The sequence below is a fragment of the Mesitornis unicolor genome, unplaced genomic scaffold (assembly GCF_000695765.1).
Source record: "Mesitornis unicolor isolate BGI_N332 unplaced genomic scaffold, ASM69576v1 Scaffold31860, whole genome shotgun sequence".
Classification (NCBI taxonomy): domain Eukaryota; kingdom Metazoa; phylum Chordata; class Aves; order Mesitornithiformes; family Mesitornithidae; genus Mesitornis; species Mesitornis unicolor.
In genome coordinates, this window is record NW_010158109.1 from 6,616 (window position 1) to 30,927 (window position 24,312).

General features: G+C 36.1%; 2 protein-coding genes across 2 annotated transcripts; one reads left to right on the forward strand and one right to left on the reverse strand.

Annotated features, from left to right (window-relative positions):
• Positions 1-402: 402 nt before the first annotated feature.
• Positions 403-7,969, forward strand: ACP1 (acid phosphatase 1, soluble; the record flags this gene model as incomplete). Its single annotated transcript, XM_010182655.1, has 5 exons — positions 403-480; positions 589-702; positions 5,281-5,342; positions 6,782-6,887; positions 7,767-7,969. Coding segments are annotated over 5 exons (438 nt in total), but the record flags the coding sequence as incomplete, so codon positions are not given.
• Positions 7,970-11,548: 3,579 nt separating this feature from the next.
• On the reverse strand, positions 11,549-24,190 carry FAM150B (family with sequence similarity 150, member B). The gene is made up of 6 exons (XM_010182666.1): positions 23,866-24,190; positions 21,370-21,423; positions 21,178-21,258; positions 18,816-18,882; positions 15,593-15,594; positions 11,549-12,076 (listed from the first exon to the last, which is right to left on the reverse strand). The coding sequence occupies exons 1-4, from the start codon at positions 24,122-24,124 to the stop codon at positions 18,818-18,820; spliced, it is 459 nt and encodes a 152-aa protein (XP_010180968.1). The 5' UTR covers positions 24,125-24,190; the 3' UTR covers positions 11,549-12,076; positions 15,593-15,594; positions 18,816-18,817.
• Between the last annotated feature and the right edge of the window lie 122 nt (positions 24,191-24,312).

Below are 24,312 nucleotides of genomic sequence, written 5' to 3' on the forward strand. Positions count from 1 at the left end.
TTGTAAAAAAAAAAAAAAAATCTCATGTCCTCTTTCAGTTTAAAACCGTAAACCCATGCCCTGTGACTACGGCCCCCTTTATATATTGGTTGGGTTTCTGGGCAACAAGAACACATTACTGGCTCATGTCCAGTTTTTCACCCACTAGTATCCCCAAGTCCGTCTCTGCAGGGCTGATCTCCAGTCCATTCGTCCCCCAGCCTGCATGGATACTGGAGATTGCCCTGGCCCAGGACTGTGGGCTTCCACCCTCGCAGAATCTCATGGGTTATAATAATATAAGCAAACCACATTCTACCTAAGTAAATAAAAATCCTTAATCTGATCTGTGCTGACAAATCCACAGAGTTACTGATTTTTTTGTTTTAATCATCTGAAATTTCACTTTAATCTCCTGTCTCTGTAGGAAACATTTGTCGTTCTCCAATAGCTGAAGCAGTTTTTAGAAAACTTGTAACTGATGAAAAACTTGAAAATAAGGTAAGCTATTTATTTCTGTTCCTGTCTGAGAAATAACTATCTTGTAGCCAGTTAGAAATATAAGCAGTGAGTAAGGAAACATAAAAATATGAATTTGTTTTTCTGTAGTGGAGGATAGACAGTGCAGCGACATCTACCTATGAAATAGGAAGCCCTCCTGACTATCGAGGACAGACTTGCATGAAGAAGCATGGCATTACCATGAATCATATTGCCAGGCAGGTACTGTACTTTAATTTTCTTTAAATATGTGTATTTATTTGTTTTGTTGTTACAGTGGATGACAGACAGTGCTGCTGTTTCAGACTGGAACGTGGGGCGCTCCCCAGATGCAAGGGCTTTAAGCTGTCTAAGAAATCATGGCATTGAGACAGCACATAAAGCACGGCAGGTAGAAGAGAGTATATTTTCTTTTCTATTCATACCCATGCTTTGTTCAGCCCTAACCATTACAATCCCAGAAGTCATTTGACCAATGCATGGTTAAGGATCAAGTAATAAATACTATGTGCAGTTTTTCAAAGGACTCCAGAATGGCCTAACTCTTCTAGTTGAGCTTAGCGGGTTTCATGATGGTAAGCTTCATTGGAAGTATAACTAGGAAGCATTGGAGCAGTTTCTGCATTAAAGAAAAATCCTGCCTTCAAATCTTTAGTATTTTGGGCATTTTTCTGAAACATTTGTTCAGTACTTTTTAAAAATGGAGGGGAAGCAAGGAATTGTATTTTTAATTAGGAGGTCAAAAACAAGAATACCTGCTTACTCATCACAAAAATAGCTGCTGTTCCTGCATGAAGATCTTTAAAATAAAATATGCAGAGTGCTAGATTAGAATGAAAGCACTCAAACCCAAGATTAATAACATGGTTGGTGATAACTTCAGAGGAAAATGTAGTCATGGAGCATTCGTAAGTCCAAGACAGGTTTGTCACTTAGTGAAATCCTCTTAAGCTTTACCAAAGCTCATCTCAGTTTTCATTAACTAAAGAATGTGTATTTCCATGCTGCATTCCAGGGACATCGGAAATAAATGTGTCTGCATCTATTTAAATCAGTCAGACACTCAAATAAATCCACATAACTTACTTCAGTTAATGGTTCTCTCAATATAAGATACTCCTTTAGGGCTTGACCTTTACATAGGTTGAGTTTATGCCACAAGTTCTTGTACTGACAAAAAGACCAAGTGGTCTTGTTATTATCTTCCATTTCTGTTCCCTTCAGAATTTTGGTAGAACTTACTGAGGTCATGTTTACTTTCTTCACTTTCAAAGACTAAATGTTTAGTTTTTTAACTTGTTAAAACAAATTCCCTCAATTAGCCAGTTGCCCTCTGCTGACCTTTCCTGATGCTAATCTCTTATATAATAAGGTAAACAGGATTGAGCACAACATCGTTTCACACTTTCAGTGTTTTACTATTAGAATCATTACTAGAAAAAGTCTGTTGTGATCTTTTCCTGTTACAAGTTCTGGATTTATTATTTATCAGTGCTTACAAGCAGCTTTATTTATCGTTATGCAAGCTAAAAAGTACTGAAAGTAATCAGTGTTTGAATACATGTTTGTATTCTTAAAAGATAAGCCTTGGAAACTTGAGAACTGTTCTTGGGTATTACTAGAGTGGTTTATGAGCAATTGAACTAAAGCAAAGCATCAAAAACGAGTTGATCTTCTGCCTTGAAACAAATCTAAATATTGTCCTTTGGCAGAGAGGGAAGGAAAACACTTTAATGAAGACATCTGTGTATACATTCTGGCAAATGAAGGGATTTTTAAAGTAGAAGAGCTTAAAATGTTACATATATAGGGAGAGAAAACTAACACGAATGAGGCAATACAATGAAAGACTAATAGGATGAAAATTTGTATAAAACATCCCAGTAGAAGCATTTTCTTTTCTAAAGAAAATTTTCAAATCCCTGAACTGCAGGTTACTGTTAATTTTGCACTGCTGTTAACTATGTAACTCCAGGGTTTTTTTCCAACTGCTGTCAAGTGGTCTCTGCTGGATCTCTAAACTGTGGGCCTGGTACAGTCTCATAGTACTTCTGGAAAGAGAGGGACTCAGCCATGTTGAATAGGATTTTTCAGAGTGATCAGCTTTGCAGAAGTGGAAGTCCATTTGTTTCACTATTACAGACGAATTCAAGGATAGAATTTTGTGTATGACTGGTTTCAGAGCGGATTAAGAAAGATTTAATATGGAAGCTGCAGAAGTAAAGAGGAGGGCTTTGTCTTCTGTTGCCTTCGAAATACTGTCATGAGATGACTACCTCGTGCAATTATCCCCTTCTCTTTTGTGGAAAACTGTTACCCACCCAGTGAAAGATGCTTTTTTTCATGTAATTTTGTGCATAACTATGATAGTCGTGCATTGTATCTTTTTTTTATCCAATACTGACATAAATGCTTCAAGAATGATTTATGTAAGAGAGAATGTTAAATTGCTTACATTATGCCATCATGTACAGTGATAGTTTAAGTGAACTTTAAATGAAAAGGGAAGTATAAAAATAAATGTATGTTTTTACATATAAAATAAAGTTTATTAACATTTTAGTTGATGGTAGGTTGCTGTATGTTTATGCACCCATTGATATTCTCTAAGCTCTTAGTCTTCATGCACAAAACAGATAGGTATTAATCAGTTTCACTTTTATTCATGCTGAGGCCAAAATTGATTTCTGTATGACTCAGACTATGCATTTGCCTTAAATACGAAATTGAGATTAGGGGAAGGATGTTTCACAACTGGATAAATTTGAGGAATACTGCATTTCTTTGATTTTTGGACAGAGAAAAGGAGATTTCCCTTCTGTAAACGAAGAGAAATTATTAACAAATGAATTGGAATGATGATATTTCTCCATTGATGTTCTTCAATAATGGCTATATGCATTTCTTAATGTAAAGTTATTATTATCTGTAGTTTCATCCAAAGTTGACTACTTGAGCTCTCCAGCTTCTGTTCTCTCAGAATGTACATAAATTTTTATGTCTTCAGTTTCTTCCACCAAAATACTAGTTTTCATAATTTTGAGGATTATCTTCAATTCACTGGAGTTTGCTGAATTAGGGTTTTCTGTACCTGTTATTACTGTAGGGCTTAAGAGCACAAGCCAACCAGTAATCTTGTTTTTAGGGCTGCATCTGTGTTAGTGCTCATTCATAAGATAATAACTGTCAAGTATACAGAAAGTGTGGGAAGTGTGACAGGTGTCTTTCCTTTTCACTGGTTTTTTTGTTTTATTCTTACATATGTCTGTACTACAAAGAAATCTATGCCCGCTTACTTTCACAGAGGCGAGTGTTCAGCTGTGTAGAGCAACCAGAACCAGCCTGTAGAGGTACTGCTTAGAGTTGCCAGGAAAACAGAGCTATTTCCACTGCAAAAATATTTTCATAGGTCAAAGGCACTGCAGGAATACAGCAAATATTTTTACAGTTAAAATAAACAAGTCTGCATTAGTTTTCACCGTTAACCCTTTCTTTTCAAATGCTCCCCTCACACCTCTCACGCCTCCAGTTCTCCTTATGTGGAATGTTTCATTTGTGGCTTTATCCTGGTGGTAATTTCTGTATGTCTTTTCTTGTGCCTTATTATGGGAGCTTAATCAGTATCTATTTGCTGTTTACACAAAAACTAAGTAGAGGCTTTTTCCATCTAAAACTTTTTGTTGAATATCTAAATAATTTTTACAAGTTGAAGCTCTGACTACGGGATAATGCGTTTTGCCTTTTTGTCTGTTTACTTGCTTACTGGCTTCTCTAGCCCATCTTTCCCAGAGACGCCTGCCAGAAAAACCCATACTGAACAAACTTGCCAAGTTTCTTTGTTGTGATACTACACATAGGACTGCATGAAATGCAGTCTTAATGTGCACTCACTACAAATTTTATTCCATTTATTCATCCTCATTACGGGCACTCAGTTCAGCTATCTTACACGAGCGTACTGTGCTCTGTGGGGCACAGTGTGGGAAGATTTTAACCTAAGCTAAGGCTTAAATATAAACTAAGATAATTATACTGGTAAAAATCTACAGTCATCGTTATTCCACTGGAGATAACATTAGTACTTAAGGTAGTGGTTTATCTGCAATGCTTGCCTACCTGACTCTGAACTCAGATCTCTGAATTTAGTTAAATTCATGTTTAGGAGTCAGTAAGCTACAGGAAAGAAAAGGAACAGATGGTATGATGGTAGGAAGATGTACAATAGATCCCATTTTTTTCACATCGCATCATAACTTTTGTGAACTTACACGGCCTAATATACTGTACTATAATTCAAAGGTGAAGCATGAGGGTTTATGTTACAATCTCTTAAAAACAAATGGAGCTTTAAATTTGACTTCATACTTTCTGTGTAGTGACAAATTTCTAGACTGGAAGTATTGCAACTGATTTCAAGGTTACCTACATTCTTGTTTTCCTATCAGGGAAGTAATTTGTCTACATTTTTATTGCATGGTTTCTACGGCTGCTTTAGTTTTAGTAATTGGAAAGCATTAGAAATGTCACTTGTAATAATGTTTCTAAGTTGATGCATGAGATGTTAAAAAAGTATTGCTAAAATAGCTAACTTTGGGGTTTTTTTGTGGAAAACTTGCAGAAGTGGATAACCTTGGCAGAGTATATTTAAAATTTCTTATCTTAATATTTGATGAAGGTACACAGTTTTATTCTTCCCAGCTTTGTCTCTCTTATTAAATCAGAACTACAAAATTAGAAAACACTTTCCTCTTTTTATAAATCAAACAGTTTGTAGGCTAAAGCACATACTTTTAATTCTAGGTTACTAAAGAGGATTTCCAGACCTTTGATTATATACTTTGTATGGATGAGAGCAACCTAAGGTAATGTATGAAGAAATGGAACAAAGTCATATGGATTACTTGTAGTGATGTCTCATAAATCACTTGTCTTGTTTTTTGTTTGTTTTGAGGTTTTTTTGTTCATGTGTGCATGAACTATGTCTTAATAGATGGATTCTTCACTTATGTTTAATGAGCTAGAATTCAGTGGTTTATTTGTGTGATACCAATCAAAGATTAAGGACATGGAAATTTATTACACATTGTGCTACAGAAATGCAACTGATGCCTTTATAGTTAAGAATGAGGATGTACAGTCTTGTTTGAAGTGATCTGTTTTTCTAATAGCATGGAATTTAAAAGACACTGTAGAAACTTGGAAGCGATGAAATATAGCATGGGGTTTTCTTTTTTAATAGAAATAGAGTGAGCTCTGAAATAATAAGGTTGGTAGCTAGGGGACATCTTGTTTGTTACTGTTTGCCATGTTCTAATTAAGTGCATCTTTGAGACAATTTATGCTCAAGAAAGATTTAGTAAAGTAGCTGCTTAGTGTGAAAGTTTGGATATCATTAGCAAACTTTCTACTTAATTACATATATATTGATTGGGGTTAAGGGGCTGAGCTTTAATAAGCTACAAGTGTCAAAGTGCTTTTAAGGGTTATTACTTGTAAAGTTAGTTTAAAAACCACCACCACCAAAACAAAAACAAACCAAAACAAACCCAAAACCAAACCAACCAACCAACCAACCAAAAAAACCCCAAAATACCACAACCAACAGTGAAACAAAAAAGAAATAAAAACCTTTTAGTAACACATAAAAACTTTTAGAAGCAGCACTACTGAAATGAAATAAGTATAATTTTGTTTAATTTTCTAGAATGTGTTTTAATGACCTCTCTTACATAGCCCGTATGAATGAAGAGTATGTAACACTTGGCTTGATTGCAGTGTGTCAAGCAAAGATGTGACTAGGCTTACTTCTATTTTCACTTAAAATCTTAAACGGAAGCTTACTTCTATATTAACAATTTATATTTGAGCTGTAGAGCAGAAGAATCATCACAACTGCAATAGGGTTATTTCTACTCCTACAATCAAGTTCCACCTTAAACTTACACCCAGTTCAACCATTTTCCCTGAGAACGCCTGTTTGTAGCACTAGGAGGACACCCTGATTCCTGGTGGTGGTGGAGCGCATGTCATATCAGAAAACAAAGATTTGGGACATCCTTTTGCCTTAGTACCAGAGTCAGCTGGCCCTCTCCTGTTCATTAAGTGGGATGCCAAAAGTCTTGAAGGAAATGGTTAGATATTTTTTTAATAATAAAAGGCTAGAGAATTTATTTAAAATCTGTAAAGTAGTCCATATGCATATTTTTCTGTTTTCTCTAGAAATGATCATGAGCATCTCATGATGATGCCAAAAAGGTTCTGAAGAGAAATTAATGGGAAAATTGTATTTTCTCTTCTACAGAGATCTGAAAAGGAAAAGCAACCAAGTTGAAGACTGCAAGGCCAGAATTGAGCTACTTGGAACTTACGATCCACAGAAACAACTTATCATTGAAGATCCATACTATGTATGTGTAAGAAATTCTTTGGGTGGCTTGATTAAAAACTGTGTATGTATAGTATATAATCTTTCCAGATCCCACAGTTGACGTGACATACAGTCTGATGTTATACAAAGCCAAGTGTAAACATATATTTTAAAAATTATTTAACAGAACAATATAAACTATTGGAATAGGAAAGGAAAACATGTCTTTATGCTTATAATGATTATTTATATTTAAATAATGCTGTGCACCAATGTTCAATATTGGGTGAAGCCTTGGTTGGTCAGCCTCCTTGCAAAGAAGATGTAATCAGGAAAGGTAAAGACACAGACGTGGTCAAAGTTGAATAATATCAGCCAAGAGCAACCAGTTAGGTTAAGATACTTCAGTTCAGGAAAGAGAAGTGGATGAAGATGCAGTAGGGTTCTATAAAATCTCGATATAATGGGAAAAGGTGAATAAGGAATTGCTATTCATTACCCAAGAAGTAGGGAGTATCAGGTGGCATTAGTGGGAAGCAGGTTCAAAACAAAAAGGTATTTTTGTTTTTTTCCACACAGTGCTTCATTAAACTGTGACGTGTAACATGACATGTTACTGTGAATGTAAAGAAAAAAAAGAAAAGGCTTTTAAAGGCTCAAAAAGCAAATGAAAGAAGCATGTAAAGGAAAGTTTATCCAGGACTTTTGAGTACAAAGTCACGGTGTTTGGCTGTGGAAATTCCTGAGCTGCAGGTAGTTCAAATTAGGGAGAAATGTGCAAAGACTATCACAAAGTATTTGTAGTGTTATTCTTCCGTAGTGTCTGTTATTTGCCATTACTGGAAACTAGTTTGCAAAATTTTTTTTGTTTGAGCCAGTATTGCTGTGCTTATGTTCTTTTTCCTCTGTTCTTTTCTAGGGAAACGAAAAGGACTTTGAAACTGTTTACGAGCAATGTGTGAGATGCTGCAAAGCATTTTTGGAGAAGTCCCATTAATGCTTCATAAAATAATTAGCTTTCCCTGAAATTCATAAGGTTTACTTGACTGATGTATTTAAATTGTAAAATAATGCCTCAGTAGGTTCAATACTTTTTCAGTTTAATTTTATATGTTACCTTTTCTGTCAGATAATTAAAAATATAGAAAGGTTTTAACTGGATTAGATTATAAACCATTTTGTCACACATAAATGTAATAATAAAGTATATAATTTAGAATAAATTTATCTGTAAACTCTTCCAGTGCTTTCTCACAAGCACTGCAGAAATAATGTCTTACTACTTTATGTGCTATACTATCTAAACTGAGGTCTTCTCATTGTACCCTTAGTGAGTTAACTTAAATCAACTTTCAGTGGGAGTCTGCAGTGGGAAGCTGTTTCATACTGAGCCTGCTTGTCTAAAAGAATTGCCTGCCCCCAGGCAGGCATTGCTCTTAGCACTATTTCAAAGCTTAAGCAACCAAAACCTCTGTTGTGCATTATCAGTATCCTGTGAACATGAGTTTTCATATCAGATTAAATACTCCGTTATTCAGAGAAGAAATATTTTTTGTTCTAGTACACTTTCATATTAATTAAGATTAAATCAGTTCAGAAATAGTGATTGATGTTAATAGGACTTTTCTGGTTAGTCTTCCTTTCTTTGGTCCTGTGGTCAATTCTTAGCACACTGATCCAAGTACATGTAACATAGCATTTACTTTGAGGACAAAACAGGTCAGCCTAAATATGAAATGTACATTTTGTATCTCGTAGTAAAATACTCGAGTCCATGCAATATAATCAATAAGAATTTTGCTGTAATTACAGTTCCTGTGTGGATGTCAGAGAGTATTTTCACATTTACTCAGAAGAATGGACATCCTGTTGAAAGTGTTTTCTGATAGTTCAACCTGAAGACAAGTCTGTCTGTAAAGTAATACAAAGTTAAGAGAAGGCCACTGAGTAGGACATTGAGTCCACTCTTGGACAAAAATTGAATGCTTTGTAAAAATCCACGCCTGCTTCTCTGAACATCACCTTTCATTTCTACATTAAAAATGTAAATAGTACTACTGAGATCTGTAATGTAACTGATGCCATGATAATTTGCCTATTTTGAATAATACCAGCATTGTTATGAACTAGCATTACCACATTATCTGTAAAACTTGCTTTTGTATTTATTTAGCCTTGGATTTGCCTCTGTCTGCCTTCCAAACTAGGAGCCTTGCCCCTATATTTGTCACCCACTACCTTCTGGGAGAGGGATGCGTTTCAATGGAGGACCCTCTTACTCCTTGAGGAGGGAGCAACCCTGGTGTCGCTCTGTGTGTGCTGCAGCCTGCACAGCGGGAATTAAGTTTCCTGGGACTCTTGCTGTAGAACAGCTGTGTTTGTGTTAGTGAGGTTTCTGGTTTGTGCTAAAATTTAAATGAGACAAAACTTAAGAACCTGCTTACAAAATGGCAAGTGGTAGCTGGAACACTTAAAGAAAGAAATTGGGATCCTTATGCATTATTGCATTACCAGTAGTTCTGACTTTTAAAGAACAAGCTAGGGATTTGCAAGTTAATAGATATTTCACTTCGGGGACAAAGAATAATGTATATTTAATATTTCAGGTCATATCAAGCACTGACTCTGGAAACAATTATTCTCCATTTTTTATTAATACTTTAATAAAATATATGAAGGAAAATGATAGGCAGATAGGGACAAATCCACTTAAATGTGGCTTTATGCACTAATCTCAGAAGTGGAAGTATTTCAGCATAATCTAATGTTATTCTCTGCCAGAATGACCATTTAAATATTTCAGTGAAAATAAGATAACTAGGGATTGAGAACATGATGGTTTCTGTTTTCCTATTTATGACTGAGTAAGAATTGAACCTCTAGTTTCCTACACATGAAAGTTAAGATTTAAAAGTCTTGAATCTTTATCTTTGTGCTGCTGGGGTAACAGAAGGGAGATTAAAGGGTATGGTTGTATACCTTCATTAAGCTTAGGAATCTTCCTGTAACGTGGTACTAAGTCAAAACTATTTGTGTTAAGTTCAGTTCAAATTTTAAAAGTTCCAGACTTGAGGTCTATTTTCAGCAGGTAATCTATTGGCTAAATAATTCACAAGCTCTACTAGGAGGAAAAAGCAATTGATTGATTGATTTTATTAGCGTGTTACTCTTGGAGGAGAGGAAGGAGAGCACCATGGTATTTTAACAGAATTTGTAAAATACAAATCATGTATCACGCAGATGACTAAGCTCTTACAGGTTTAAAATACCACTCATGAAAAATGTAATGTTGACTCAGAAATTACAGAACTGACTCCTCCTTCCCCCTCTCCCCCACCATGGCTTTAGTTTAGGTAGTAAACTTATACCTAAGAATAAATATTAACAAATCTGCTATAGTGTAGGTGTATCTTCTTTCAAAGCATGCCGACTTCTGCTAAATCTAGAAAAAACTTCCATGTGATTTGTTTATATTCATCTACTAAGTTAAATAAATTACTATTTTCCAAGGAATTTTTCAGAAAGTTTTTATTTAACCACATTTTAGGTGTTTTAGTACAAAAAGAAAGTTTGATACTAATTTAAACTCCCCATATTGATTTCAGTCAGTGGAACCACAGAGGACAGAGTTCCACCCATGTGTCGACTGCAGATGAGCAGCTAAGTGAATCTATAGCAGTAGATTATCTGTTTTTTCTCAGCAGTAGATGTATCAGTTTTCTGATATGTATTTATTACTTTCATTGAGAAATGAAACTTCAGCATTCAGTGATTACTGAAAGAAAATACAAAATATGTACTTCACCCTTACAGCCGTATTCTAGGATGAGATTTTGTACTTCTGCCTTTTTTTTTTTCTGTTTTTCTTCTAAAGACCTAGATGCTGAAGGCTCTTAAGTGTGAATTTCAAGAATCCCAGCTCCTAGCTATTTCTCAGGGTGGGGAGGAGTGTTTGGTTTTGCTTTTACATTTTCTGTTTTGAATTGAGAATAACATGGAAGCTAACTGCCAGTGTTAACATAAAAGTACATGAGGTTCGTCTATAGATTGCACATAAAAATTTTCTTCCTGTTTGAGCCATTGTATTATGACAACTGGATTTAATATCTGATTTAAGGAAGAAAGGGAAATGTGTATCAAGTCTTGAGTAAGTGTTCACTGACTCATTAAAAATTTTAAAATACTAAAATGATTTAGTGGATATTTACTGATTATATTGCCTTGCAGTATCATGAACAGACTGCAGATTTTTTTTAAACAAAATAGCCAAAACAACCATTTATCATAAAAGAAGATTCAAATTTGTAATGTTCTGGAGAGCTGGAGCTGCCTTCTGGTCTGGGCATTTTGCAGGATCGGAACACACAGATCTGTCTGACGTCACAAATCTACAGTGTCCAAATGACTGGACTTCTCTGAGGTGGGTGTACCTTTCTTTCTTACTCCAGTGAACTCTTGCTGGTAACTGGTTAAAGTGTGGATAAATGAGAGTAGCTACTGGAAGACAGCTTCTTTATATGGACTCAGTGAACAGAAAGCAAACTCAGAACAACTTAATACCAAACACTTTATTACTTAAGCTTGTTATTTACAGTATTTACATATTGCACGTTCGCTGGAATGTTTTATACATTTATTATATAAAGTAAATTAATGGCAGCTTGTGTTTGTGTACAAAATCCATGCTCCACTGTCCCCAAAAATACGTCTATTTGGAATTATGTTCCTGTTGTCATGCAATTTGTACTCCTAGGGTACAATGTGACCCCAATGCAAGTCTGTTTTAACCAAACTTTTAAAAAATTGCATAAGCAGGAAGGATATCAAGTGACCACAACTACTGTGGAGCAGATCTTTAGTAGTTCTAGATATACAAACAAACATTCCTTAAAATTGTAGAATTAAGCAATAGAACATCAGTTTCCTTGGTGAAATATTTGTGTTTACGTAATTTTTGGCAGCATTACACATCAGTTGTAAAGTGGATTTTTAAGTATGGAGCAGTAACTACTACTGGCAGTTATGCTACTGTAAAGAATGTCAATCTGCAAACTGTTGACGACATACAAAACACATGTTAAAAGAATTATGGGAAGTAGTCTGTCAATCTGCAAAAATAAATCTCTTCTTCACAATGGAGTATATTATAAAGGTAGTAAGTTCTATTTCCCTGTTGGTTTCCAAGGCACTTCTCTTGGTTCTTGGTGTTTCTTTTCATGGAAATAACATCTGGTGGATTAAAAGAAAGAAGAACATTGCCTTTCATCATTTTTTTACTCAAATACGTGTGTTTAAGAATATGTTTATCATATTGAAAATAGTGAAGAAAGCTGGAGAATTCAGTAATAACTTTAGAAAGATCCAATAGTGCATTTCTGTTGACTTCAGTTTACCTCATCAGCCTGACTGCTAAATTGTTTTGTTTATTCAATAAGGCTGCAATTTTGGAATGCTTCACTTTTTGTGGTGGTTTATTTTAGGTAGACAGATTTGGAAAATACAATTCTACCTATTCTAAATGTCCTCATAGTTATGTTTAGCCTGTTCCCATGAGTACAGCTGTGAAGTCAAAAAGTGAAGAAACCTCCAGGATAGTATTAACAGATTGCAAATTTCTGTCTCAGTGGTGTCACGAAGCTGTTGACATCATGTAATACAAATCTGCCAAGGTAAGGCTTGAAGGATCTGGGAAGGATTTGATGTTTCATTGGGCCCATTAGTAAAGAAATTTGGACTCATGTAAAGAAGAAACAAGTAGAAGTAACTTTCTGAGATTCAGTCATATAAATATAGCCCCAGGGACCTACAAACACTGAGGCAACACGAACAGTAGGAGCTGCAATGGGTCAATTTGCTGCCCTTTCTATTAACCCTTCCTAGAACAGTCTCTTGGAATGAAATTAAAATAATTTCTACGACACTGGTATCAAAATCACTGATAGGAAATTACAGGTTTCCAAACTGCTTATGTACCTATATTGGCTATACTGTAGGAATGTTAATCCAAAGATTGAGCAGTGAAGGTTTCCATGACCATTTTCCCCTACACCTTTAAGCCTTGTGAGAAAATGTAATGTGACCATCTCTGTATACATATCTAGAAATCCATCCTCTCTCCAGTGACTTCTGTTTTCTGCAACCACATTTTCTATGACCACTGAATGCTCCAAGTCTGTCTACCCAGTTTCATGTGTTTCTAAGACAACCTGTTATTTTGAAACGGAAAATGCACTGTGTCTTATTAGTCATCAGGAACTGCTCATGTGAAGGACACTGCTCTTGCATGTGAACAGATTCAGCTGAAGCTTGCGTGTCTCATGGACACCAAAGTCCATGTGGGAGGCAAAAAACACTGGGTTCTCTGATACTAGAGTTCTGTTGCTGTCATTTTTCACGGTTAACACTTTCATATCGTCTGTCTGAATATATGTAACTGTCTTTCCTATGATCAGTGTGAATTCTCTTATATTTTGAGTTTCTCTATATTTTCTATTGCTTAACTATAATTTGTTATAAAATCATTTGAATGCAAAGTCATTCAGACTTGAAAATCCATTGTAAATGAAGCTACTGGTGCATACAGAAACGCTTGTTAGCAGTATTTAAACATATTTAGGTTTCAAATTTTTTTAAGCTATTAGGAAATGTAATAGTATTGCAGAAAAGCTTAATATAATTTAGATTTTTTTTTGGCTTTGCAGATAGCACAAATACTTAAAAAAAAATCCTTCCTTAGAAAGGAAACTGACATAAACTTTCCTTGTCTTGCATTTTCATCTAGCTTATTTTCTGTATGTGTGCCCCTGCTGTACCCTGTTTAAGCTGGGATGTTTCAAAGTAACATGCTTTGGGTTTGATCATTGCGTGGTACAACTGACTAGTTAAACACTGAGAATTTAATAAATAGGTTTTCTTTGTTATTAATACTATTGAAAATATACAGCTCTCAGAGGGTGAAAAACGGGAGGTGGATAGAATGCTCATTTGTCATCTACACCTGCTTTTGCATGGGTATGTGATTGAAAGCTGTGGGTCTTGGGACTCCCAGTGCTCAGCTAAATTGCAGTTTTCTAAATCTCCAGCATTTCAGAAACCCTTAAAAAGTTCCAGATTTTTAGCATGGATCAATCTGTAATTGTACTTTTTAATTATTATTTCACATAGTCTATGTCATGTACATCAGTCTAGGAAAATTAGACTGGAATTTAGCTGAAGGATGGCAGGTAGTCCTAGTGGAGATTCTGAATACTATTTGACTACAGTCTCTGCTGAGATAGGTAGCTGTACAACTCCTTTCTCCTCTTTCACTCAATTCTTAGTTCTTTGCTAATGCAAAGAAAAAAGAAGAAACCAAATCACAAACCCAACCAGCAATATTAGCTGAAACTAACCAAACTATACAATTGCTCCAATTTTAAAAAGCTATTGTAAAGGCATACTACAGTTTTCCAAATTTGGTTCTAGTCATTATCTGTGCATGATGATAAGAGATAAGCTCTATATAAGAGAAGAATTTAGTGGTTTAAATATCAGCATTAACTTTAAAATACATTGCCAGTAGGATTTTGTAGCAGAACTTCCATGTGCTAACATTAAAAAATTCCTTCTTCAAGTGTGAACACCCAGGTGGAAGTCTGCTCTAATGCAAGCATCCGATCACAGAGATTCACGCCTTGAAGATGATAAAGCTCCTAAGCTTATATCTGGTGCTGGCCACAGTACATCCCATAGTAGAGAGAACTCAGAATTGCCTCTTAAAGTTGGGCTATGCTGCACTAGTAACCATACACTGGCTGACTATTTCATTCAAAGCAATAGTTCTGATGAAAGTCTTAAATTAATCACCTTGGGAGGGTAACTGTCACCAGGCACAGGTGACTGAACGTGTCATGGGAAGTTGTGTATGATGGATCAAGCTATGCTTCCTAGGAAAAAAGCATCTGCCTTCACGGAATAACATGCAAAACCAGTATCTTAATTCCACCTCCACTTCTTTTATGAAATGAAAATGTCTGAAATTTCTTGAGTGCACTCGATGTTAGTCTGAATAAGAAACTGAAATAAGAAAGCAAGCAATTAAGGGCCATTGTTGCCATTGTTGCAAACCACTTGAAGAAAAAATAAAAGCCCAAATATTATTTTGGTTTAAGAAAGTTTGAAATAATGGATATATAATATGGTCTGCAAGAATGGGATATTTACTGTGGTATTTCAGTTTTCTCTTTATGTATGTAAAGCTTCCAAATTTGTGTTGTATTTTCAGCTTTTTTAACATATATTACTAGTATGGTTTATACATCTTGAGGAGTTTAGACACATTTTTCTGAGTTTCAAAGGTAATTTCAGTTATCAGTATGCTTTAGCTTATTAGGAATCTTTAACCTTTGTATGTATGTACATTTATCATTGCCCTATCTTGAAACTTAGGCTCTTTTCCTTTAAATATCATTAATTATATCTACTTCTTTGGGAAACAAGCAACTATTAGATTTTTTTCATAACCTTCTTAAATATAAAGCTCCTTTTCTCTGCTTACCCTCAGACTCCTACTGCTTGCACTAGTCTTGTATTTATTAGTTTAAAACTTTTTTGTTACTATTTTTATCTTGTTCATTTGAAGTAACCATAGAAACTTTAAAAAATAATTTAAAAATATATAAATACTTCTCAGTATAGTAATTAGAAGAAATCTTTGAAATGGAAGTATGTAATCATACATGATAATGCAGTCCTTAGTCCTTGAACTACTCCTTATGGTACAAGGAGGTTTTAATGTATGCTTATACATTATGAGATCATTGTTGGTCTCTAGCAAACACTGAAAGAACAGGTAATAGAGAAGGGAAGGCACCAACAGTAGCACCTGCAGTTTTCAAACCAAATCTGTACGACTGTAGCCAAAGTGATTGTGACAAATGCTGTCAAAGAGGCCAGATTTTCAGATTGATCACCATCTGCCACAGGAACTCCACAAGATCTGAATTGGGAACTTTAGGTGAAGACTTCAGAAATCTTGTTCTTGACATTTCTTACCTGCTGCAGATACTGACAACATAATAGCTGTTGGAAGTATCTGCATGGGGTAGAACAAATCAAGCATAGAGTATGGGAACTATTAGGAAACTGGGAGAAAAACAAGGCTGAAGGACAGAATAAAAAAAGAGCATCAGGACAGGGCTCTTGCATAGCTATGCTGAACACAAGAAGGAGAAGGTGTTACAGAATAAAACTAGTCAGAGACGGTGCTGGTGGCAACTAGGCAACATGGCCTGGGTTCCTGATTGGTAAGCAAATTTCGTTATCTAACATTCAGGAGTTAGTCTGTGCTTTAGAACTGATACTAACTGCATTACACTTTTCTGCAAGAGGGGATGTCTTACCCACACAAACTGAACTGATGCAGCGGAAAAGCTCTGAGAAGGAAGGATGCTTCATTTTGTAGAGACACCTGTGGATCTCAAGGCATACATGGTAGAGCATAGCCTTCCTTTCTACCAACAGAGGTTGCATAAGATTGGTGGCACTATTAAAGATTTGTGTCTGTGGGTAATAACAGAAGTGGAGGCTTGTTACTCATACTGAAACATGCCTGCTAGTTGAGCAAAGGAGTTGTTTGGCAAAATGAGATGGACTTTTTTTAAACAGACTCCTGGCTTGTGATATGAACTAGTCTAATTACTGTTTTGTCATATTATGACTTTGTGTTTACATGGTAAGATGTAAAGATACAGATAAAACTTTCTAAGGAAAGGGAGAAAATAATTCCCTACTCTAATGCATCTGCTTATTAGCATTGGTAATAATATCATTCACCTATCTTTCTCAGGTGAATATCATTCATTATATACTAGCTAGTTTGTTCATTGCTCTCTGGATTTTACAATTGAAAGGTTGAATCCCTGGCATTTCTCCAAGTTAGATCACAGGATTTACCTGTTTGCTAATTTTTATTTGTCCTAATGCTATCGTTATTAATTGTATTATTAATTGCTTTCACAATTCCATCCCTGAACACACCATGTGTGGATAAGAGATTCCTCTCCATGGCTCCATGTTTCAAATAAAGACGAGCAATGTAACAGTTACTGGACATTAGAAACATTCTGCATTGAAGCTGGGTTAGTTTAGGTTTGTTTGAGGAAGCTGGGCAGAAGATACTTAAAGACATGTTGAAGAGTTTAGTGTAAAGTCTGGATGCTGAATTACATCTAATGGTTTATTATATATTACCTCTGCCCTTGTATTAGAAAAGTCTTTTCCAAAGTCTAGCTGGAATCCTCTCTTGTTAAAACATTAACCAAATTATGTCTTAGTTATCCACACTGGATAGTGAGAATGGCTTGTAGCCACTTTTTATGAAATTAAATAGCTCCATCATGTTTTCCTGCAGTCATCTTTTCTTTAGGTTAAATAATCCCAATTCCTTTTAGTTGTTCTTGTAAATTGAGCTTTTTAGGTCTTTGGTAATCCATGTTGCTCTTCTTACAAGAAGCACCCATACGTCTTCAAGTCTGGTGTCCTTAATTATATACAGTATTCCAGCAACAATGATTATTTCAGGTGTTTTATAAACAATGTTTCTATTGTATAGTTTGCCTTTTTTTAAGCGTGACGTGGTTGACATGCTTAGTTTGTGACCCACTACAATCTCTATGTTCCCTACAGAACTATCTGTCTAGCTATTCACGACTTGCCGTGTATTTCTGCAGTTGATTACTCTTGTATGACTTCATAATTCTGCTCTTTCTCTTAAATTTTATCCTTTTTTTAGATGATTCAGCTAATTTTCCAAGATTATTTTCAATTTTGATATTGTACTCCATCATGGTTGCTTCTCCTACACTGCTGTCATCAATAAATATACTGTCTTCTACCATTAATGAAAATACTGAGCAACACCATATCCATAATGTAGCTGTGTGACTCTGCTCAATACATTTTTCCAGTTTGACAATGAAGCACCAATAACTTATTTGGTTTTTTTCCAGCCATTTTTACATTTATCTTGATCACATTTCCCTAGGTTGCTTTTGGGAATGCCACACAAAATGGTGTCAAAGCTTAAACAAAATAAACTGAAGATGCTTAACGTTTATTGCTTTTTCTCACTGACTCTCTCCGTAAGATGTGTATTTTGTCACAGAGGTAAAGTATCTTGGTTTGACAGTATTTGTTTCTGACAAATCTATATGGGTTATTATTTATCCCTTTATGAGAAGTCACATTTTTTCTCAGGTTAAGGTTGAGGACAGAATGTAAATTAGTCCTTTTGTATTTTTAGTATTAGTTTGGAAGTACTTTGGTTGGTTGGTTGGTTGGTTTTTTTCTTTTTAATTTGGTGCATAGTGAAATTCCCAAAGTTTCAGTAGGAATTAGATGTACATCTAGGCAAAAAGGGAGGGAATAAACCCATGGACCTGAGAGTCACAGTGAAACACAGTGAAAAGCCCAAGAAATCAAAGTAGCTTAAAGTTAGTTTATCAATGCTACTAATATTACTTTTTAATTGAATTACTATAAAAGCACCTGAAACTTACCTGCATTTATACAGCTTTCATGTGTATAGCTATGTATATATTAAGTTATACTAAAATGTACAACATAGGTCTACAGCTGCACACATAAAAGGGCTGCCGCTGCCAATACAGGCAATTGTGAACTGAGTCAACACTTAAAAACTAAACTGCAGCTGTTGAGTTTTGTTCTATAACAACAAATTCACTATCCGCTAACTGTATGCTGCTATGAATAATTCACAGCTGATGCACATGGACTTTCATATAATGACTTCCAGTAGGGGGTACCCATTATTTATTGCCAATAGTTGCCAGATTAAGTCAGTTACTTAAAGCACTCTGAAAGTGGAAGACGAGTTAGAGTACAATTGTTATTACACTCCCATGAATTTGCATGTATGAAACACAAAATCCACTGCTTAGAATGTCATTACTGCTCTGAAAAGGCTTACCTTTATCCTTCCATGCACATTGGGCTTACTGCCAACCGAGTAAGAAGCCTGGCACATCTTTTATAGTCTGTCAAGAAAAAAGAGCATAAATAGATTACTAAAGTAACCAAGCTTGCCTTTAAAAATCAAAAGTGATAATGGTGAGCAAATTATTGTCATAATAAAGTTCAATGAACACCTTAGTTAGCAACAGTGTAGAAATTGACTCCTTAGACTTAGAAATAGAGCCTGTAAAAATTGCATAACTGAAATCCATGTCTAATGGCACATGTAACTATGCAACTAACTCCTGAATATGTACTATCTATAAACAAATAGTGCAAATGTGCTTGGAGGCACGTATGTATGAAAATTCATACATCTGTGTCTGTGCTTAAATGTGGAATCTAAACATGCGACTACAGGATTTCCATACTTGAGGAAGAATAAGCACTGCTCTCCATCTTTGAAATCCAGCCCTCAGTAAGTGAGCTTATCAACTACATAATGCAACTTTCCAAAAGATTTTCTTCCTAGAAAAACTGTTAAAATAGACAAATAACATCTCCTAGTTGATAGGAATGTTAAGTCCAGCACAAGTAGGTGACCACATCATACAAATTCATTCATAACTGTAACAATTTTCATATTAAAACTAGTAAAATTGTTTTTTCCACAGTAGCCCTATTGTCAGTAGTTCTTATTTTAGGTACCTTCTGCTTTTTGATGCATTCATAATAAGGGGCAGAACCAATGCAAAACTGCAAAATTAATCAAGAGATTTTTTTTTTTCCTTTAATGTGGCAAACTGAAAGCCAATTTTGTGAAAGCTGGTTATGGACAGATAGTAAATTACTTTTTAGGTGTCAATGCTACTACACTGTACAAAGTACTATAAGGTATGCCAACTAAATTCCTTTGTACTAACTACCCTCATGTTGCAGCAGCGTAGATGCTTTTAATTTCTTTCTTGTTCGGCCTTTGAATTTCTATGTAGTGTTACCTGAAATGAGGATATTATCAAAAAGTAACTTCATACTGTGCAGGAAGAATTAAAGCAGGTTGTTTTCCTTTTTCCTAGAAGAGTTACTTTAAGGAGATGCTAGTCAGTCCAGTCTAGTGACTGATGTTGATTTTCGTTAGGCATTATTTCATTAATAAGTAACTACATCTACTGTTTCCTATAGATGCAATGCTAACAATCCTTAACTCACAGCACAGATATGCTATAATTGCCATTCATACAAACTACCCTCCATTATCCAGACATTATGTTGGTGGGTATGTCACCTGCCAGGAGGAAAAGGCTAATTCAGACTTTAGACCAACTAGTTTTTAGCTTCACAGCTTACAGTACTCATTAGTGCTGAGTCAAATGACATTTGTGTTATGATCCTTATGAAAAAGGTAATATGACCATTTGCTTGTTCAAAACAGACTAATTATGAACAACTTCCATCTCCATCCATGTAAACAGAACATGGTCTGGTTAGCCATTATCTAGAAATCCTTAATTTTTGAAGGTATTCCTTATCTGAGGCTTTACAAATAGGGGAAAGTCTGCAATTCTTACCAAATATGCCTTTAAAATACATTAGGCTGAAATATTTATTAAGACTTGAAACTTGGAATCTGTAACTCTGTTTCTATTCCCAGCTCTGCTACTGACCCAACTGGCTGACCTCAGACAAGTAAAATAAAGTGTGCTTCCATCCTGAAAAGGCTGTACTGAAATAGCATCTGCTTACTCAACAGGTTCCTCTCAGTATGAATCTGGAATCACATCTACTGACTGATAAATGCCAATATTTGATTTTATTTTTGTTTTGATTCTCTGTGCTGCCAGATGAGATATTATAAGCTGAATTTTCTTATTTGTGTCCATCAGCACTTTTTTTAACTAAGCCTTAGGAAGTTACACTTTTGTAATTCACCGAAGATAAGAGTTTCAAAGGTTCACTGTCAACATCACTGGTAGACTGGTAACTGAACAGTCAAAATATAACATGTCTATAAATTATGTCCTATATAAATAATCAATGAAAAGGAAATAGCTCCACCTGGATTTCTGATCCTATCTTGAATGTGCAGAACTAGAAGTCAGATATGAGAAGTCAAAGTCCTTTGGTTTGGAAACCAAGAAGCATACACATTGGTACCTAAGGAGGCAGTGTTAACAGCCATTCTACACCATGTTTTCCTCACTGCAATGCTGATGCTGTTCTAGCAAGGCTGTAAAATGTACTCAGAACATTTTAGAGCACTCCAAATTCTTCATGGCAAGGAATGTATTCTAACGCTGTATCACTGCTGGTATCTCACAGAGCTACTCAATTTCAGATTTTTCTGTTGTTTTATGAAAGTGTTTGGTTTTGGCACTTACATGCTGGGATGGTGCAGTCCCTCGTATTGTGATAAAGCCGATGAAAGTGTTTACTACATTTTGGGCTAAAGTAAAGTGGACCTGAAATACAGAGAAAAAGTAAGTTATGAATCAGCACAGCTCACAGGAAGAAGAGCGCAGCCTATGGTATGTATGTGAAATGATAGATAACAATGCAAAATTAAAACATACCTGTTAAATGCTTTAAGAACTTTTCTTTCATCCTCAGATCTCTGGGAACTATTTCTGTTGGATGGAAGAAACAACAGTTACTTTGCTGCACTGGAACTGTGCTTGGTAAGCACAGTAAGAGGACAGGGAATAAACTCTGTCCAGCAGACATCACCACTACGTCTTGACAGATGCACAGAGGTCAAAAGTCCTTTGCATACAGTAGGCCAAATTGCATGCATTTGTTTTACATAAGAAGACACTGTAAAAGGAACTGTGAAACACACTGTAATGATGAAACAAGTAACGTCTGTTAGGTGTGCAGTCATTAGTGATGATAATAGCTAACTAAGAGTCAGATTTTAGCTCTCTATGGCCTACATTATCAAGTTTACATGGATTTAAATTCTTCCAGAAATTTTATTTCATGGCTGCTCAGAAATGGCTATTAAAGACCCAAAGATCTATTTAAGTTTGGTTTAGTGTCTTCTAATTCTCTAATGCAAATGTATCCACTCTTTTGTCATCGGTGTGTTTGTACCAGCACTGTCCTGCTGCAATAATGAAACTGGATTGATCTCCTTACAGGAATCTTTTTTTTTCCCTCTAGCAGTAAATAAAATTCACAGGAAGTTATTCCAAGCAAATTGCTCTCTTCTAGATCCCTACGTTTTGTGGTTTACCGCCTTGCGTTTTGTGTTCAGCAGATGGCAAAATGAAACTGGTTTACTGAAATCCATTTTAGCCCTAACCCTTGCTTGTGTCTTCCTGATTTACAGCTATCTTTGATTGCTTTCTGTTACGAACTCGATGCTGATAGCTTGGTGCTGATTGTGTATGATACACTACATGGCGCTTTATTTATTTGACCATAAATGCCTGAGCAGCCTTTTTCATTCCCCTGGCACCTCTTATCAGATATAAAGCAGAGAGTATTTCCATCCAGATCTGATTCACTTCTGAGGTTAGACACTTCTTGTAAGTCATTCTTCATTTACTTCTAACTTTAGTCAGTGTAAGTAAAATTGACCTTATCATATTTGACCTAATTATGTCATGAAAAGCACTAAAACCACATATGCTTCACTCAGAAATTTCCCATGGGACAGGCTCACTGGGAGAGTGATGCCAAAACTGAAATGAAAGACTCTAAGCAGTAGTTCCTTTTCAGAGTTGCTGGGAATAACTCCATTATAACAACAGAAGGAAAAATCCTGCCTAGGAGTCAATGACACCACTACCAACTAATGTGCTCTGAAGTAGGTTTATTATTTACATAGGGAACTGTTCAGCACAAACCAGATGTTTTGCACCAGTATGCTGATGTAGGGTGGCCAAAAACTAAGCCCATGTTTCATGTTGAGATTTAGAGTTGTGCAGATCAGGATTCCCTGCTTGGACTATTTAACTTTACAACATTTATAAAACAAAATGTTCTTGCTATGCTGATCTGAAACGGAACAAAACTGTCTGCCTTTGTATATTCATTAATGATCCAGATGGAGAAGTAACATTTTTATGACAACCACCAACAAATGCAAATCATGAGGATATTTGAATATGAATGAGAATGAAGATAAGGTACACTGAAGCTTTATGAGATCAATAAAGGCTAAATAAATAGCATACTAGCAAAATGAAAGCCACTTTACAAAAAGGTGAGTAGACATCTGCTGGAAAATATTTAGGCCATCATTTTCAGTAGGAATGGTAAGATAAGCAGCAGTAATGCTGTCAGGGATTGGGAGTGACAGTAATAAATTAGATATGGCAGCAACAGAAGCCAAACCAACTTTCAACTGGACACACAAAAGTACACCACAAAACTGAGCAGTAACTATCCATCGCTATGTGGCTTGGTACGACTGCTTCTGGAATGCTCTGTACAACCCTGAATGTCTTACAAACCAACCTGGGCTTTCATGAGAGGTTAGAGAAGAGCCATTGAAATGAGTAGGAGGACGAGTGCAGGGGGATCCCAAAGCAGTCATATCTTGCACTGTGACAGAGGAGTACTCTGTTTCAGTTCCCTACTATTTCAAAGGTGCTACCTCCAGAGTGCAAAAGGGACTAACAAGCAGGGCGAAAAGTTTAAGGAAGATGAGCTAGTATAGTCCTGCAGGGGAATTCTTGCTAGGGTCATTTCCAAGAAACACTTAAATAAAGTGCATTTTTAAAAGTGCTAAACTTCCAGGAAAAAGCGCATTTTAATCCCTAATTTATTTGATCTCAGCCCATCTTTTCTCTTATTAATAGGTTTTGTTCAAAACCACCGTGACACAGGAGGTCGGGCTTTCAGTTGAGTACATTATCCAGAGAGTATGAGACTCTGAGATGTGAATGGAGTTTTTCTGTTCCAAATTTGTCGTCTGTGTCAGTCCCTGATACCAAAGGGAATCTGCAGGTATTTTGAGCGGTGAGTTCTTGGTATAAAATTAGTAACCTGATGTGATGTCTGATTCACCAAGGCACCCTACAGAAAAAACAAGATTTCCCAAGTCATGGGCTGTGACTTACCAACTCTCTGCTCATCCTGGTATCCTCCATAGTCGGCCACTTCCCTTCGATCTAAGTTATACTCGTGCTTGGAGAAGTACTGCACCCCACTGTCCTTCTCCAGGTGGTACCTTTTCAGTTCCTGAATGATCTCCATGATCAGATTTAAGAGACTCCGCCTGTCCTTCAAATCTGCGGAGTCAGTTTTCTCTTTGCAATATCCTGCTGAGAGCATTAAGAGCACCAGCGCCAGCAGCCCAGGAGACCTCAGTCCACTCATCGCAGTCTGACCTGAGAGGTGCCCGGGCAGATGAAAAGGAGCCGCTGCTGTGGGTGGCCTTCTCTTTCACTGGAAGAGAAGAGGGGGGGAGGGTCGGAGATGGGGAGACTCATGGGGGGTGAAATCGGAAACGTTACAGGAGGAAACCGCGGAGAGTGGTTACACAACGCGGAGGAGCCGAGCCCGCT